Below are 19528 nucleotides of genomic sequence, written 5' to 3' on the forward strand. Positions count from 1 at the left end.
CCCAGTGCAGAATATTATATATCATGAATTAAGAACATCCACATGGTTTCTCATGTTGGATTAATTGGTTTAATTGCTTTTCAGCCACATGCACATGTAGGTGCATCTCATTCCCTCCCAATACCCAAGTCACAACACATCCCTCAGCAATTATTGCCTCAAATGAACATTCTGATTACGGCCATCCAAAGTTCCAACTGGTTGCTGTACTTGTGCAGATAATTAGAAGATGGACTTATGTGTTGTATTTTGATTGTCCCTGTCTTCTACGTCCAGCACTGTCCGATTGTTTGGGTTGTCACATTCAGTTCCACAAGTGGAGATCTGAATGCTTGGTAGACCTGCAGTTGTACACCGACATTTCTGTGCAGTTGCTGTGTGAACAATACAAATGTGTGATGTCACGCACTACTTCTGGGGTGGATTCTTTAATGTAATATACTGGTAGCATCGATTTTGATTCAGATATAGATCTATATCATCCAGTGACTCAACATCTCTTCCTTTTTTGCCATACAAGAGTAAAGCAAATTTCCTCGTTGATTTTAATTAATTTATCCTTATTCGTGTTGTCACCGAGGCCTTGCAAGGGTTTTGCATTTTTCGTTGCAACATTGTATGCAGTGCGCTTTCCCATCCTGTTCAAGGAGCTGGTGGTATCACATCCTGAGAGGGCATGGATGGCTGGAAGTATGTTGCAAACAGTCTTGTTTAACTGTTGTGCTATGATTTGTATTGGCACTTATCGTTCATGACTGACTATCTTCCCCGAATGCCAGGAATGCATGAATACCTCTCCTGGTAAATACCCTCTGCTGTAATAGTAGACAAGTAGCACCATGACATCGGTGTCGTCACATTGTATTATGACTCGTGAGTGGTCCTGCAGTGCATGGATGCCATGCAGTACCAAACAGATCCGCTTCTTCTTGTGTTGAGTACAGGTCATGCATGTTGGAAACATCATGTTCACGAACAATTGTGACAACTTCTCCATCCCTGAACCCTCCAGCGACAATCACTCACTGGTCTTCCTTCAGTACTGCTCCAGCATTTTCGCAAAGGTTTCAAAAAGGTGCTGCCATCTGATTAATGAAGCTGCAATTAAAGAAAAAATTAGAATGGCATCCCGGTAATTGTTAGTCCACCTCCATGATTCACATCCCATTGTGTGCATTCATATTGTGCATATTTTGTATTGTGATTTGCTTCAGTTAAGTTGTTACCTGTACTTATAGCTTGGATCAAAGAAAGCAACTGTGGTCAAAGCAGTGAACTGATCCTCTACCGGGGTTCCACTCTAAATTTCAGATTAAGAAAGTAGTTAGCATTGTACTTACAGTTACATTCTTCCCATTGGGACTATTCTGTCATTGTCGAAAATTCTTAGAAGGAATGATTGAACTGAACAAAACAAAACAATGAAATTTGTGTATTACAGAAACAAATTGCTTTATTAGTACTGTTACCAAATTATGATGGACAACAACAACAACAACAAAAAAACAAACAAATCAAATCAAGCGTAATATTTAGAAAGTACAATAATTAGGCCTACCTCACTCCCCGAATAAGACCTGTAGCTCAAAGATGATGTTACACAATATGTAGTTTTGAATACTTTCTGAAATGTATATGAAAAACGGACTAAGGTCAAAATAAAGACACCTTCACACAGAACAGGTTAAAATGACTGAGTCAGTTCCTCTTCCCCCTGTAAAACAATTATTTCCAAGAGGTTTTAACAATATCCATCGAGTTCAACAACAATCAGAAGTAAGTGGAAAAAGTTTTCTTTTTAAAGATAAGGGCAGGGGTCACGAAACGTCTCCCTATACCAGTAGCGGCCAACACCCTCTTGGGTAAAAATGGAAGACCAAACCCCTAAAGTGTTATATTTTCCAAATATTCAAGTTGAAATGTGCAGTATACATCTCACCTAACATATATTTGGTGATTTTATTTGAGTATCTGAAAACTGAAATAGTTAATCAGAATTCCAAATGAACCTCATTATAACATGTTTTTGGTATGTCACAAACAAGGGGTTAAAATGACTTGTTAGTTAAAATCCATTTTGATAAAGTTGATATCCAAATGAACAATTTGATACTTAATTTGTCTTTTTGGAGGTCAGTCTGCTCACCTATGACATTAGTACTGGATGGAAAGAACACTTTGAAGACCTCCTGAACACCAAACCAGTCATTGAGGAGGAGGAAGTGCTCAGCCATTTACCAAGACAAGACATTGTTTAAGAACTCAGCTGAACCCCAACACTTGCAGAAACTCTTGTTGCCCTTTAAAGGTAAGAAAAATAAGAGAGCACCTGGGGAAGACAACAGGTCTTTAAATGAGGTCTTTAATAAAGGAGGTCCCTCACCAGCTGCATCAACTCATCATCAAAATCTGGAGTCAAGAAGAAATACTACCGGATCTGAAAGACTCAATGATTGTCACCATCTATAAGTGGAAAGGAGACAACTTTGACTATGGAAACCATAGCAGAATCTCCTTATTGTCTACCACAGGAAAGGTGCTTGCAGGCATTGGTGACAATCGTCTGAAACTACTAGCAAAAAAACATCCTTCTGACCATCAAGAGGGACAACAGACACAATCTTCACTGTCCATCAACTGCAAAAAAATATGTTGAGAGTAACACCAACCATTGTTTTTTGCCTTCAGCGACTTGACAAAGGCGTTCGACAGCGTGCCACACCCACTTCTGTGAGTCATCTCAGTATTTAGGGTGTAACATAAAATAAAAGAAACAGAGTGTCACTTGTAAGTGCCTTCAAGAGACAGGTGCACCAACAACCAGCACATTGCGTTTTAGATAGTGAACAAAGAGGAGATAATGAGAGGTTTTCTGGCACCAAGTGTTGAAGTGCACATGTAGGAGCATCAGTCATTCATAGATCCCCGAGGTAAAGCCTTAGAGTGCCTCCTGCAACACCTTCTCCTCATTATTCTCTGATTGCCTGATCTCCCAGCAGGCACAAACATCCCCCACAACACACACACACATATCGCACCTGTGCTAAAGATATAGTATAACTCAGAGTTATTAATGGTTATGCCATTAATGCCATTTGTGTTGACATGTATTTTGTTTTTAAATTTTGTTATGATTGGTTGCTGTTAAATACACCATTATTCATCCCTTTGTGTATAAGCAGCGTGTGCGTGTTGTGAACCTGCCTGTGTACAGCATATTTTGACTATTTCGCTGTATGAATAATAGACAAACTGTGATTTAATTTAGACCACATTTTGGTTGTGGAGAGCCACGATGCAAATGCACAGACACTGCACATGACAACACCTTATTTAAGACCAGCGCACTGCTGGGTGCACAAATGAGTGAAAGTAGATTTGCTCTTGAAGAGAATGTGGGTGTCGGCTGTGAAAATGACACTTGCATCAATTGCACACTTGCAATGGCAGTTGCGATGCGCCATGTGCTACTTTGTGCTGCTTTGTGCATTGGAGCTCAGTAAGTGGATGCATGAGTCTGACATTTCATAGAATAGAGGGAAGTTATTCAGACTCATTTGTAAGACAATAATATTTCTGCTTGGAGAACACCAATGGTTCTGCTGCATGTGCTCACATGTGCTGTCAGGGGGGAAGTTACTCAAGAATATGACCTAAATATTTCCATTTAGTCTCTTAGCTCTTTCAAAGGTGAATGCACTTTTTGCAATTACCAGTTCACTCTCACATTAGTTTATTTGAAACATATAATAACCTACGTTTTGTTGTGTTGTGTTTTAATTTCGGAATTTTTGCCTGCAGCATTTATTATCTAAAAATAACCTTTATAATATTAACTGTTCATTCACTACAGAGAAGAAAAACCACCTTCTCATTTCATGTTAGACGTTTGGGGTTTAGACCTTTATTTTTCTTGCCTACAGACTAAAATTGGATAATTGGGTGAATATGAAAAGATGTCAAACAGATTTTGCTACTTGGTTCCAGTGACTGTTTCTGGCATGACGTATGTACAGCCACTAAAAAAAAAAAAAGTTTTGCATTTCTACAAGGGATTACCAGATTCAGCACATTTTTGTTTCAAATTTGTGATGTGGGATTTCATTTCCTGCATCAGCCAAAAAATAAAAATAAAAAATCTAACATTTGTACTCAGATATTTCATTTACAAAGAGTTTCTTAACTCCACTGATGTTAAAACTTTCACATCCTGTGTTCAAATATTTTATTCATGTTTCCCTTCCTTTCTAAAAAAACAAAACAAAACAAAAAACTGCAATTTGGTGGATTTTCTTTCACAATTTCACAGAGGAACTGTGAATATCATTCAGAGTTGAACGCATTAGTCAAGTGCATTTTACCGATGCTTTATTCTTTATTTCTAATTTTATTGTAATTTTTAAATTATACAAAAATTTAACGTGGAGTGAAACAGTTTGCCATTTCCTTTGTGCTGTTGCTAGTTACACTTTGCCGTTGGGCATTTTGTTCCCAATTGCACTGTTGTCTAATATCCTCATGTGTCACCGTCTATAATCATCTTCCTCTCCCAGTTGCTCTTGTTGGGAGTCACCACAGCAGATCATTCAGATCCATTTCACCCTGTCCTCTGTAACTTCCTCTGTCACACCAACCACCTGCATGTCCTCCCTCACCACATCCATAATCCTCTTCTTTACCCTCCCTCTTCTCCTCCTGCCTGGTGGCTCCATCATCAGCATCCTTCTCCCTATATACCCTAAGTCCCTCCTTTGTACATGTCCAAACGTCTCAATTTTGCCTTTCTGACTTTGTCTCCCAACTGTCCCACCTCTGCTGTCCCTCTAAATATTAATTCCTAATCCTGTACATCGTCATCACTTCCAAAGAAAATAGCAGGATCTTTGAACTTGTACACCCTCAAGTTGTCCATCACACCTGGTCTCACTCTTGCCTTGTAAACTTTGTCCTTCACTCTTGCAGATATCCTTCTATCACAATTCACTCCTGCCACATTTGTCCATCCACTTCGCCCTTCCTGCACTCAGTAGCTGATATAACTACATGTTCAAGCAATTACCTTGGGAAACATTTATCAAGCATTACATGACAGAGTTACATTTACCAATGGCCCTTATAAATTTTACTGTGCAATAAAGCCTTATATTAACCTTGTTCAGAAGCAGCGTCAACATCTCTGGGTTCGGCATCTCCTGGGTTGGACCATCACGCAACAGAAATGTGCATTGTGGTCAGACAAATTAGTATTCCAGATCTTTTTTGGAAGAAACGGACCACATGTGCCGTGTACCAAAAACAGAAGGGACGATCCAGTCTGGTATCAGCAACAAGTCTAAAAGCCAGAGTCTGTCATGGTATGGGGTTGTCTTAGTGATCCTGGAAAAGGTAATTTACAGTTCTATGATGGCAGCATTAATGCAGAAAAATACATAGAGATTTTACAGCAACATATGCTGCCTTTAAGACTTCATCTTTTCCAGGGACGTTCATGCATTTTTCAACAATACAATGCAAAACCGCATTATACACACTTTACAAAGGCATGGCTGTGGAATAGGAGGGTACTGATACTGTGCTACTTGCAGCCCTGACCTGCCCTCAGCAGAGAATTTGTGGAGAATTTTGAAAAGAAAATGCAACAATGATGACCCTGTACTGTTGCACACCTTAAGATGTGTTTTCAGGAGGAATGGGACATTACACCTAAAACTCTTCATCACTTGGTATCCTCTATGCCAATGTATCTTTGAAGTGTTATGAGAAGGTATGGCAAAAAAAACAAACAAAAAAAACCTTTAGAGTTCCAAAATTTTTGGAATGTGTTGCAGGCCTTAAATGCAGGAATGGATGTTTTTTTAAGAAATGAAATGAAGTTGACCACATAAAACATAACCTATCTTGGGTTCCTACCATCTGCAATGAAATAGAAGCCAACGTAAATGCAAGAATCACTGCTTCCCCCCATCCTCCATACCATCCCAAACTTTTCTGGTTTAGCCTTATGATAAACAACACAAATTCCAAAATGGTACTATAATATTTTTACAAACACATGTTTAAACATTTAATATTACTTGAAATACTTATAGGAGAGAACCTCCAGCAGACCAGACTCAGTGGGTTGACCATCTGCTTTGGCCAAACTAATAAATAAAACAAAAGAAAAACACAGGTATTTGTAAAACATGCCATAGCAGAAATGTTGGAGCTGAGGCACCATACATGTAGTGTTTAAAATGAATGACAAAGCCTTTACTGTTGCACAGTTTTTTTTTCTTGATCTCAAACTTAGTGTCATTCTGGATCAACAAAATCAGTCAGTTCCACATATCAGCTTTCTGATGACTAATTTCACCGCTGTGCCTCAGTGACAGTCGCACTACAGAAATTATGTTGTAGATGTAGAAGGTGAACATGGCGTGTTGGTCAGGTGTACTAATACGTGATCTGATGGTGGGAACACAGTCGGCCATTTGTTCAGCCTGTGTCCTTGACTTCATAGCCTTGATATGGAAGAAAATTCCCCTAAGCAGCATGGTGTTTTGTCTTTTATTTGGATAAAACTGTGGTAGAATTCACATCAGTTTGATGCAAACCGTATTTAATGCATAGTCAAGTCACGTCTGGGAGCATGTGCTGGTGCTGCGCTTCACCACATCCACGACACCACAGAGCCGCTTTGGGTTAACAAACTGCAAAACAATAACCACCCAGACAAACAAATGGTCCATCCCCACATCTCTAAAATAACTATCTATCTGCCACAGCCAAATGAAACTTTGGTATCCCCTTCACCGTCTCCAGTCCCTGGAATCCTCAACACTTGGGCACCTGCGTGCTGGTTCATGCACAGAGAAACGCTCCACATGGCCAGAATATCAAAGCTGATGCTTCCTCACAATACAAGTGAGACTCCTCATTTTAGTCTTCCGAAGAAACCACACAATTGGCATAACGTCATTCCAGCGTTACTCAAGGATCCTCTGAAGAGATCTAGTTCCAAAGACATTCAGTCTTTGCCTTATTGACTAACAAGCAACACACAAACATCAGTGAGACAGTAAAATACGTGCTGTGAAATCTACCAGAAGATGTACTTTCATGGCATAAAATAAAAGCGTGCAGTTCTTAATACATAGAGACAGGATTATTCTACAAAATCAAGACATTGCATTGTATATTGACATATTTTTGTGTTTGACATTTTGGATAAAATTAATAATCATAACGATAATGAACAACTGGGAATGACATGTATGCAATTTGTCCTGCGTGGCAGCGTTGGAATGGAAAACATTACGTGACAGTAGATTGCTTAAAGTAGGTTAACGTCCAACTAGCTACAATAATGATAAACATATATAAGCATTGAAGCATTCTGCTCCATTTCTGAATCAGATGTTGGTACTCTACTTTCTGTCAAATGTGTAACTGACCTTTAACCAAGCTCGGAGCTCTACCCCCCTCCCTTCCGTGTCAGTTGTCTACTTCCCTTTCTTACAGTGGTTGGAAACTTTAAGTTTTGACACTTTTGAAAGCAATGGCCAGATCTTATTTGGCTTCCTCTATTGCACTCTCCATCATGTTCTTGCGCACTTACCATCTTCCTCACCCAGTCGCTCTCATCTCGTTTGTCACACGATTACACACATCAGCAGGTCCCGGTGTGGTTCATTTTTCTTTTTCATTTTTCTCATGTAGCTTTTGTCTTACTGAGTCTCTAAAAACAGAAAAAAAAACAGTCATGTCAAAAACATGCTCATATAGTTTACAGTTGACACTGTTGGTTATTTTTCTGCAAAGGTTCTCTGCACAATTGCAAAGACAACTTCTACTTTGAAGTCTTATTTAATTTTCTGTAAAGTCAAGTTATTTTGACAAGTAAATCAAGGAACTGAGTCTTCTGAAAATGTTTGGTGGGGGGGCTGTTATCTGTGGCTCAGTGTGTGTGAGGTGCTATAAATACGTTGTCCTCTTCAGCCATGAAATCTGTCATCAGAAATTTTCCGACCACAAAACAGGAAGTTTAGAAGAACAAATCGAGAACTGTGCCTAAAATTAAGTCAAAGCTCAACACAACGGAGTGTGCATTCACTTCTTCACATACCCACAGTGTAATGGACAAAAATACCACTGACCAAACAGAAACATCTGTACTGGACATTTTTAATTTACATTGTGCATCTGAATTTGTTCTGCCTTTTTGTTGCCACATGCTGTGCACATCAGTCTGCCTGATAACCACTAATGCGATCATATATGTACTGTATGGCCTATGTTCAGACCTGATTAACTGCAGGACAAACTCACAAATCAGTAAAAAAATAAATCTTTGTATGCCATGTAATCCATTGGTCTGTGTATGCTTGTGCCATGGTGTTAATTTTGGTGTCAGATTATTTGCATGATCCAAATTTCTGCAGGCTCTGTTGGAATGCTTTGTCACAAATGGAAGCATTACCAAGGTAGTGGCCAAAACATGAAATTTACCACGTCATTAAGGGGGCCCCTTCACACATAACACGACGGTGGGCAAAAGATGCAGAAACCAGAAGAAAATCCGTGGACAAAAAACAAAATGGGGAACCGTGAAACATTCCACCTGCTGTCGGGAGGGACACATGGCCGGACAGGCGTGCACGATACAGCGGCGATGGTTTCGTGCATGCTTGTGCACATGCACAAACACAGTGCGAGCACCTGGAGCATGTGACACCACATTGCGCCGCTGCTGTGGAGAAAAAAATAAAAACCACACACCATAAAAAACACAACAGGTTCTAATATTTAATCCCTCTTACCAAGCGGACAATACAAGTATGATCTTTCTGTACCTCTGTACAGAAGGACCTCTGTATATGACCCATGGTCATAGACGTACAGTCATGAAATGACATGAATGAAGCAGTGTGCTCTTATGTCCACATCTGCGGGGCCAGCAGATGTGTCCGCCGAGTGGCACGTCGAAGGACAGACACTGCGTTGTGTGGACCAGAGCTGACGTGGGTGACGTGGCATTCAGATCGCCAGCTGAGTGTACACATGATCAGACGGTCCTTTTCACCTGGCACAGCCTGCCGATGTGCGCGCTGTGCGGCCGGTGCAGCCCCTTGCAAAGGCGATATATGTTTTTATGTATTTCCACGTGAGGACAACAGGCACACACATGCACCCCCATGGTGGACAGTTGCAAGGTTATGTCCTTCAAAACATGGTACGTGTTCTCCAGTTGTGACATCCAGGTTCAGAGATCTCAACAGAAGCAGTTTGCATGGACACGCCCATCTGTTTGATCAGCACATTATTTATTGTGATTATTTATTTTAGTTATTTATGTATTTGTATATGTAGTTATTGTAGTATTTGTTTATGTACTTGTCCTGGCTGTGTTCTCATGATTTAAATTAACACGTCATGCACTGAGCCGTCATTTCCAGCTTTCAGTGAGTGGCTGGGTGGTGATCAGCTGAGAGGCCCCTTGCTGTGCCATGTGCGCTCAGACTTGGATGGCCGGTCCCCATGTGATCATGTCTGTCCATAATTATCAACATGTCATGCAAGTGTGCTCCTCCCCACATGCCACATGTTTTTTTTGGGGGGGGAGGGGGGGTTGGTGGTCGCCACAATCACTCCTATGTTACGCCACACTCTTGGGGCATTTAAACAGTTTTCACAGGCAGCTCAAATGTGGTCAGCTGCACTCTCCTCTCGTGCTGGGAATAACCACACATTTTCTAAATGCCCAGTGAGAGGTGTTGGATGTTCGTGTATGACACCTGGAATTTGGCCGACACCTGCCGAGAGAGGGGTGGAATAGGCTCTCGCAGGGCACTCGCTGTCTTTTGGCTCTGCTGTGTGCGAATGATTGAGGCAACAGCTGTATGAGGCGTTTGAGGCGGCGCCAATTTTTAACGAGTGGTATGCAGTTCCTCCTTCGTGCACTAGTTGGCTTCAGTCGTGTTATGTGTGAAGTGGTCCTTAGATCTGTGTAACTACTGAGTCTAGAAGGCAGATTTTATGCTTAAATTATTTAGTTTGTATTTTCTTCTATTGATACTTTTTCCAAAAAAAAAAAAAAAAAAAACAGACCAGAAATGACTGTTTTGACCTATAATCCCAAAGAAAGAACCTTATATAAATACTACAATGTAAAGGTGTAGTCACACTGTGATGGATTGAGTAAACTGATTAGAATTATTTAAATAATGTGTAAAAGTAAACCGCTCAGCTGCTCCCTTGTTTTACACTCGGGGTCGCCACAGCAAATCAGAGGTGGATCTGCATGTTGAATTGGCACAAGTTTTACGCCAGATGCGCTTCCTGACGCAACTCCACATTACACGTCAAAATGTGGCAGGGGTAGGGTTTGAAAAAACAAAAGGAAGATCCGCACAGCCAGTTAGCTCCCAAACAAACCTTTAATGAAGCACCAAAGTGACGTTTCGGGCCTCGCCCTTCATCAGACATAATTAACATGTCCGGATGCACCTGTATATAAACTCACAATGATTGGCAACGTGTGGGAAAAAAAAAAACAAAACAAAAAACTTAACACACTGTCATCAAACAGGGTTCATGCTGTAATGATATTGCACTTCCATGTATTAAAATATCTATTGCATAGAAAAAAGACAAATTTCAATACAGTTTAAATTCAAATAGATTTCATTCACAAAAAACTAAAGACACCTGTAATTCTTAAAAAAAAAAAAAATTCTATTACAATTAAAAGGTCCCAAATTCATTGCCAAATAGGCCAGAACCACCAATTAGCAAAAATTTGTACCACTCTTCACCAATTAAAAATGACATAATTAAATGATTTAATAATTTCATAAATTCATATATTACAATTAAGAATAAATATCCATGTAATAGCAATAAAGTCAATTAAGTCACAAAATAATAAAGACGTGATTGATTAGATGAAAATAGCATGAAAAAAAACATGCTGGTGATAGTCGATTAAGTGCTTTGAAAATGTCAAAATGATTAAAGAAGCTCAAATTTGCAGAAAAAAATAGGCCACGGCTACCAATTACAGATCAGTGCCTTTGCACAGTTCCAAAGCATCAAACAAATGAACAAACCAACAAAACTCACAGTTTCAAATCATCAAACAAACAAAACTCACATGTTGTATTCCTTTTACAATAGGCATCAGGTGTAAACAATCCTAGAATAATGTAAATAAACCAAAAAAAAAAAAAAAAAAGGAACAAACAGGTGCATCCAACTGGTGCAATCGACACAGTGCTAGAATTAAGCATCAAATTAATATAAACATTAAAAGAGACAACAGGGAAAAGATCGCATAAGAACAACTGCATAGATACTAAAGATGATGACAAAACTACAAAAAGAGTCACAAAACAGGTCTGATGTCAAATTCCTCATTACGTCCTTTAGCATTGAGAGTGTCCAGAGTGTAGATCCAATAACTTTCTCTTTTAAGTAAATACTGATTAATATCACCACCGCGGTTCGTCAGTTTTACTTGTTCTATCCCAATAAATCTCAATGTGCTCACATTGTGTTGAGCTTGTGTGAAATGAATAGCCACTGAACTTTTCTTGTCTTTGTTCCGAATATTAGATCTGTGTTCTGATATTCTAATTTTAAGAGGTCTTGTTGTTTTGCCAATATAAGCTAGGCCACAGGGGCATTTTAACATGTAAATAACATTAGCCGTGTTACATGAAATAGTGCCATGAATTTTGAAGACTTTGCCAGTCCTGGGATGTGAAAATGTTTGAGTTGTATAAGTAAAATTACATTGGGCACAATGGCCACAACTGTTGTTACCATGTGGTGATACTTGTGAAAAATATGGTTGACAGCGTGACGGCAAATTTGCACGGACAAGCATGAAACTCAAATTAGGAGCCCTCTTAAAAACGATACAAGGTAGGGGTAGGGTTTCAACCAGGAACCTTCCGCACTGAAACCAAGTGCACGAACCACTTGCCCACCACTCCTGCTTTATTTAAATAATTTGTCCAGTGGCAAAAATCCATCTGTCTCCAGTGGATTTGAGGCTCTGATGGAGTGAGTGGACAGCAGCTGAATGCAGGTGTGCAGCGCTTCCGGATGCGAACAGAAGGAAAACAGATAACGCACCGATAAAACTAACATCTATCAGATGTCCACTGCCAAGCTACAAACAAGTACAGGACAAAACAGTAAACAAATGTGCAACCACCGAGGAAGTTCTCTGTTTGAGCTGCCTAAAAAGAATCACTGTTGACTGTCTTTAAACTTACGACAATGTGATGAAGAAGAAAAGAGTATTTGTATGTTGGGAATAATTTGACACAAATGATGAACATACCAGCAGTTGGCTTTTTACACTTTAAGGACTTGGGCCACAAGTAAAAATAGAAGAAGTAAGTCCTATATAGGCCCTGAGGCCTATGTAGCGGATGAGAGTACATGACTCCCCCTGACTGGGAATCCAGTCCATCACAGGTTACTTCCCCAGACAAGAGTGGTGCCCAGTTACAGCTGGGTGAACTGGGACAATGCATGTGAAGGGTCTTGTCCATGGAAACAGGTGGTACATTTCTGCACAAGTAGGGTCATGAGTTAATTAGTAGTAAATCTTGATGGAAGTCGTGCGGGAGGAGCCATTTATGCAAAGTCCTTGTCCCGCTTCATGTGCCGCTGAGTGGTCACAAGCACCTTTGAAATGTCCATGCTATCATTACACATCATGATGACAATACATGGCAATTTATAGTGAGCACTGCACCTAATGATGCACCATGACCACACCAATAGTGCTTAAGAGTTACTATGAGTGTTGGAGGAATTGTCACAAAATGGCCAGGAGTTGTTTTAAGCTGACGTGTGGAAGTAAACCAGTGTTCAGGAAGTACCGTGTTGATACCAGGAGTGTCAGCTTGTGGCAACATGGCACCTGACAGGAGTTTTTGTATGACAGCGTGACGGGTTTTAGGGGGCTTTACCCCAGATGAATAAGTTCCCTGGTGCATGTGAGTGACTTTGCTCACTATTATAACTATGGCAGATTGTGACAAAGTTTTTGTAACATCTGAGTGAAAAATGTTGACACTAAAGACAGTTTTCTACAGTTATAACAATACCTACAATTATAGGACCATTCAAGTGTCTGTGTGTAGCAGATTTGTTCTTTGTTTTCTGAGGTTGTGCCTTCCTGTCCCAGGTGGTACCACGGTCATCTGTCCGGGCAGAATGCAGAGAAGCTCCTCGCTGCTCGATCTGAGCCGGGGACCTATTTGGTAAGAGAGTCACTGTCCAAACCCGGAGACTTTGTTCTGTCTGTGCTGACGGATGAGCTGAATAAAGCAGGAGGAAAGAGGGTCTCCCACATCAAGGTCATGTGCCAGGTAGGCACTGCTGTGGTGCAAGAGCACTTCAGTGTTGCACACTAAAACACACAGAGGCGATTACTGAAGCCGAAGTCAGGTTTCTCCAGTCTTACGCAAGGACAGAGCGTTGCTCAACTTTTAGCTCTGCTGTTGGTCCTAAATGCAATATTTTGGATGAACAAGGGAGTTTTACGTCAGACATTTACGTCAAGAACCACGGTTTTATGAGTCAAACAGAACTGATCAAACACATTCGTCTCTCTAATTTTCATAAATTATCTGCTTCCATCATCAGCTGCCCTCATGAGATTTGCATTATATTTTATTTAGCTGCAGTTTACCTCATAGAAATAAGCTGGAGGCATTTTTTGCTACACTACAAATGTGCAAAATATTAATGTGAAAAGACAGATAAGGTCACCAAAGAGTTTTTATGGGAACTTTTTTTTTATAAATCTTATGTGACTCTTGTCTGCTGTTAGTACAGAATAAATATATTAGAATACCCAGAAAAAACTTTTAGCCTCATCCATTAAATGACTTTGTTTTGTTTGAAGCTGGTTTTATTAATATGCACCCAATCAGACTAAACATACAACAAAAGGAACACGTTTCCCCGTTTTACATCTGCCATCCAGCCCACAGGAACCACCATCTAACTGCAAAGCCGCAACGTGCAAACTAGTACGAGAAAGACACAACACTGCAAAAACTCAAAAACATATATATGTGTGTACCTTCTTGTCAAAATATTACATTCCACTTAATATAAGAAACATTCACTTCAGCAAAATTTCAGTAAGATAGAAGGACTTGTTTTTAGAAAATACTGTACATCTGAAAAAGCTTAAGTGAGTCTTAGAAACATTTTGTTTTGACTTGTATCTGAGGCTAAACAAGGTTTTTTGATACTCCATAAGAATTTTAAGCAGCTGTTTTTTTTTTCTTAATTGCTTTATTTTATTAATTTATTTTTCATATTATTTGAAAACAAGGTCTTTTAACAAAGAAAAAAATCTCCATATTGAACATGAGAAAAATTACTTCACATTTCTTGAAATAAGTAGCTGAGGAAACTAATATTGATCTTTAATAGCATTTATGGCTGCAAATAACAATTATTTTTTGTAACTGATTAATTTATTGATTTTTTTAATCAATCTGTTGATTATTTTCACATTAGTTGATTGTTCTTTGGTTAATTTACCAGTAAATCAACCCAGTTATACTAAAAACGTTCAACCTTGTGTTCAAATATTTGGTCATAAAAATAAGAAGCTCAGCATATAAAGGGCATTAAATACCAAAATTTAAAAAGACACAAGGAAAAAAGATATGGAAGAAAATCTTGTGTACAACTTAACTCTTCCTAAGACACAAAATTACAATAAAATCTTATATTTCAATGTGCTCAAACTAACAGTTGTTTTCATTATCAGTTATTCTGCTTATTATTTTCTGTATTATTCCTTTAGTTGTTTTGTCCATAAAATGACAGAAATTGGTGAAACATATCAATCAGTGTTTCTCAAAGATAATGTTTTGTTCACAAACCAAAGCTTTTCAGTTTACTGTCAGAGACGAGTAAAGAAACCAGAAAATATTCACGCTTAAAAAGCTGAAATCACAAAATTTGGACACAAAATGATGAATTGATTACCCGCATAGTAAATATTGCAGCTGTGGTAGCATTAGGAAATGTTGATTCTTTTACAAAAAACAAAACAAAACAGCAGTTTAAAAAAAATTCTTCTAGTGAGTTAAAAAACTCACCTGGTTTTGTCTTAGATATGATTCTAAACATGATCATTTCAAGACTCACTTAACAAGAATTTTAAGATATATTATCTGAAAACAAATCCTAATATCTTACTGAAATGCTGCTTGTTAAGTGATTGCAGCTTGAATTAAGTGTACATAGATATTTTGAGAGGAAATTAGACTGATAAACTTGGTAAGATTTTGTGTTTTTGCAGTGTAGTTAAAGCACATTCTTCATGTCATGTTAACAAATTTAATTTTGTATTATTTACAATGCACATGTACAGTTGTACTTAATTTAAGCTCTAACTTAACTTTAATGTAAATCTTATTGTTGATATTTTATTGTATTGTCATGGCATATGCATATTTGCTACACCTTTATTAATTTTTTTAAAATTTGTAACACATTATTTTTCTCACTGTGCCTTGACAAACATCTCATCTTCATCTTCACCATCGTGTCAAATATTGTACTCAAAAATATAACTGTCTGTAGTGACATGACAATAAATTGTCTTTACTTAATAACTTCAAAATTGTCCTGTTTTCCCCTTTTTGAATTGATTGGTCTCTCTTCTGGATCTGGTCCAACCTCTTCAGTCAGGGATGTTTTGGGGGGAATTTTTCAGCGTTTATTATTATACAGACCTTGAAAGTGAGACGTGCAGCAAAGACTTGCCCCAGCTGGGATTCGAACCTGGGAAGACTGCAGTCTACAGTATGTGGGACGGGCCTTAACTCTCAGCCGCAAGCTTTTTCTATTTAGTTACTTTTGTGAGAAACACAAAATCGTTTTTTTCAGTAATCCTGCTTACATTTTCTCCAAGAAATTCTTTGCTTTGGTGTAAAGCAGTTCTAATGACTTTTGTTTTTGGCCCGATACAACTTTTCATAAAATGTATTTATGATAATAATATAATCAAACCAATAATCAGACTGTGAGGTATTTAGTGAACATAGTACATCAGTGGTGTTAATAAATTTATTAATGAGAAGCACGAGTTAAATCAGGTGTGTTCTGAACATATTTTTATATAGTTCAGACAGGATTCATAGGCTTAAGGTTTGCTGCATTAGTTTAAATCAGAAACTCAGTGTGAGAACAATTCCATTAAATTCTAAATCCTATTAAATTCATTTGAAAATATTTGTAAGTTTGGCCACCTTCGCAACAGTTGTTTTTTGCTTTTAAGTTTTGCACTTTAATCTGTTCGATATGACTGGTGAGTTTCTTCTTTATATTTTATCTTCTTTTATTTTGTTCCATCAGACATGTTCTTTATATGTGTGTTCAGAATGACAGATATACAGTGGGAGGATCGGAGACGTTCGACACGCTAACAGACTTGGTTGAGCACTACAAACGTGAAGGGATTGAGGAGATTTCTGGAAACTGGGTCCATCTGAAACAGGTGAAGTGGACTGACATATTTTTTTAATCAATAATGCACAGTAGATAAAACGTTTGCATCATGTTCTAGTTTTGTTTTTACCCACAATAAAAAAAAAATGTCAGTGAAATCAACCAAAACCTGTTGAATTATATTAAAATATTAACAGTACAGAACAGAGGTTACATCTTCTAGTTTGTTGGTTTAAGAGGTCATATAATATTGTACACTGTTGCAACAACCCAAGGTAGGCCACCAGCTGTAAAACACTAAAGCCCCAGTCACACATAGCAAGAATGTGCAGGAACCATGCACATTCTTGACAAATATTGCAGTAATCTGATGCAGTCGGGAGGAAAAGAGGCGTGGTCAGCAGTGTCAGAACGCATCCAGATGACCTCATCCACACCTGCATGATGGCATCCAAAGCACATGTAGAGAACAGGTGGATGACACAGACTGCTATCAGACGGCCATAAAAGGCGCTGAAGACTGCTCAGTTTCTGGAAGGCAAATACTGGACCAAAGCGGGAGGGAGCGCTGTGTCCTCCCTTTGCACAGTCCCTGTCGGTACTGAACATCGCAGTACAACCAGTGTATGGACCGGACTCACGCCATATGTGTCAAAGCTGGCATGGTGCGGTCACTCACTCACTCATGCAATCACATGTGCACTCGTCCTCCACTTAACCAGGAGTGTGAAACACTCCTGGACCGCTGTTTGAGGTGAGATTCATGTTTGTTAATGCTGTCACGGCCTGGCACAACAGCTGCATGTCATATCTCCTACAGAGTTAGAAGGTGATCATGTGTTACAGGGTGAGATCCGTTCAGCTTGACGCGTGCAATGATGCTTTACTCTGCACCACAGACAGACACAGCTACCACAGCTAGACACAGATACCAATACAAGCAGAAGTAACACATAAAATTATACAATCAAGGAAAAAACAGAAATGAAAGAAGTGATTAGAGGTCTGTTTTCAGTTGTAATCTTGTAGTGATTTTCTCTATAATAAAGGCGGTCATTATCTGGTCTCTCCAGTTCATTATGCTGGGATCTTGTGGTTTCAGTCAGGAAGAAATGATTGTTTTCTTTGCAATAAAAGCAGAATTCTCAGCATATAAATCAGTTTTCCATCGATCTTACAGTCAGGAAGTATAGTTAATATGTAAAGTGCTGGATCAAGAAGAAAAACTGAAACCCAAAATCTCTTTAATCTCCTTTTGAACATCCTTCCAACCATTCAGTAGTTTTGGGCAATCCCAAAATATGTTTTTTTTTTCTTTCTCCTGGCAGCCTTATTACTCCACTAGAGTGAACGCGGCAGATATCGACAGCAGAGTGAAACTGTTGGACCAGACCACACAGCAGCAGCAAGAGAGCGACGGAGGGAAGAGCAAAGCTGGTTTTTGGGAGGAATTTGATGTAAGATTTAATCTGAACTGATCAGATTTTATTTAATATCACTGCTTCTCAGAGAGCAGGGTTTATCTGCTGTGTAATGAACTGTACAGGATGTTCTTCAAGTGAAGAAAAATAAGTTATCCATCAAAAATCTTATTTCTATAAGACTGTAATGGGAAAGAGTCTGCTGTTTCTTCTAAAAATTACTACACCCCCATCTTGTGGTGGAGGAAAACATAATTAGCTTCTCTTCTTCTCATTCTTGCTTTTTCAACCACTAGGCTCTTCAAAAGTTGGAGGCAAAGGTGAAAAAGAGCAGAGAGGAAGGCCAGAGGCCTGAAAACAAAAGCAAAAACAGATATAAGAACATACTGCCCTGTAAGCATTTTTAGAAATACTACTCCTCATTTTCTTCTAATTCAGTAAATATTCTGAATAAGTCCACTTTCAGATGAACATATTTTAAAGTGAGTCTTCTTCTCACCATTTTCTTGCTTTGTTTCTTTATTTTATCTTAAAAGTCAACGACACCAGGGTCGTCCTGCAGAACGCTGATCCTAACGTTGTGGGTTCAGATTACATTAACGCCAACTACGTTAAAGTGAGTCTGCAACGTCTTCAAAACACACAAGGAAGGGGAAGCCCCCCCCCACGTTTATCCATATTATTCATTCAGATTTGGAGTTGTTGTTGCACTGATTGTGCACTTTGATTAAAGTGCATTGACTTTTCAGAACACCCTGTGGGAGTCAAGCAATCAGAAAGTTTACATCGCCACGCAGGGATGCCTCGCAACAACGGTCAATGATTTCTGGCAGATGGTGTGGCAGGAAAACACAAGGGTGATCGTCATGACAACAAGAGAAGTGGAGAAGGGGCGGGTCAGTATCAACAAAACACATCGTTGAAACTGTGTGTGTGTGTGTGTGTGTGTGTGTGTGTGTGTGTGTGTGTGTGTGTGTGTGTGTGTGTGTGTGTGTGTGTGTGTGTGTGTGTGTGTGTGTGTGTGTGTGTGTGTGTGTGAGAGAGACACAAGTGCTTCTATCCTCATCTTGGTCTGAGGTGTGTGATGCTGATATTTTAAGTCTCTTCTCTGAAAATAAGAACATATTTTAAAAATAAAATCCCTGTTGTTGTGATTAAATATAGTATGAAATCAGAATGGACCTGACTTGAAATGTGTTTCTTCTTTTAAGGCAAACATATCCATGCAGAGGTCAAATTATTCTGTGTTGGGTTTGGAAGGATGACTGTTCATTAGCTCTGACAGAAAACATGCATTCTGCCTCACACCAGATCCAATAACACATCGCTTCAATTGATACAGTGTAAATGGTTGATACAGGTGTATGTAATACCAGGAGACATAAATAGATATAATGGTGATGTACCTGATGTGTGTCCAAAATGCACAGAACACAGAGGAACATTGACACATTGTATGTAGTACTGTAAAAAAAAAAAAAAACTAATACTGTTTTGGGAAGAGATAAAAGATGTGATGGAAAAGATTATTTCCAAACATGTGATAATGGAGTTAAGTTGTTTTTATTTGGCCTCTACCCCGAGAAGCACAATTACACGAAGAATAAACGGACACTTTTGGATTTAGG

The 19528-nt window shown here is 38.9% G+C and overlaps 1 protein-coding gene and 1 long non-coding RNA gene across 3 annotated transcripts in view; both read left to right on the plus strand.

Moving 5' to 3' along the window:
- The window catches only part of ptpn6 (protein tyrosine phosphatase non-receptor type 6), a 39698-nt gene that overhangs the window by 15356 nt on the left and 4814 nt on the right, over positions 1-19528 (plus strand). For both annotated transcript variants that reach the window (XM_034174502.1, XM_034174501.1), the window contains exons 5-10: positions 13187-13370; positions 16412-16528; positions 17808-17936; positions 18197-18293; positions 18437-18516; positions 18650-18796. In XM_034174502.1, the coding sequence (XP_034030393.1) occupies positions 13187-13370; positions 16412-16528; positions 17808-17936; positions 18197-18293; positions 18437-18516; positions 18650-18796 (754 nt within the window). The remainder of the gene's footprint in view (positions 1-13186; positions 13371-16411; positions 16529-17807; positions 17937-18196; positions 18294-18436; positions 18517-18649; positions 18797-19528) is intronic.
- On the plus strand, positions 105-8325 carry LOC117514178. The gene is made up of 2 exons (XR_004561826.1): positions 105-877; positions 1996-8325. It is a non-coding gene; the product is annotated as an uncharacterized LOC117514178 (long non-coding RNA).

The sequence above is a fragment of the Thalassophryne amazonica genome, chromosome 7 (assembly GCF_902500255.1).
Source record: "Thalassophryne amazonica chromosome 7, fThaAma1.1, whole genome shotgun sequence".
Classification (NCBI taxonomy): Eukaryota; Metazoa; Chordata; class Actinopteri; order Batrachoidiformes; family Batrachoididae; genus Thalassophryne; species Thalassophryne amazonica.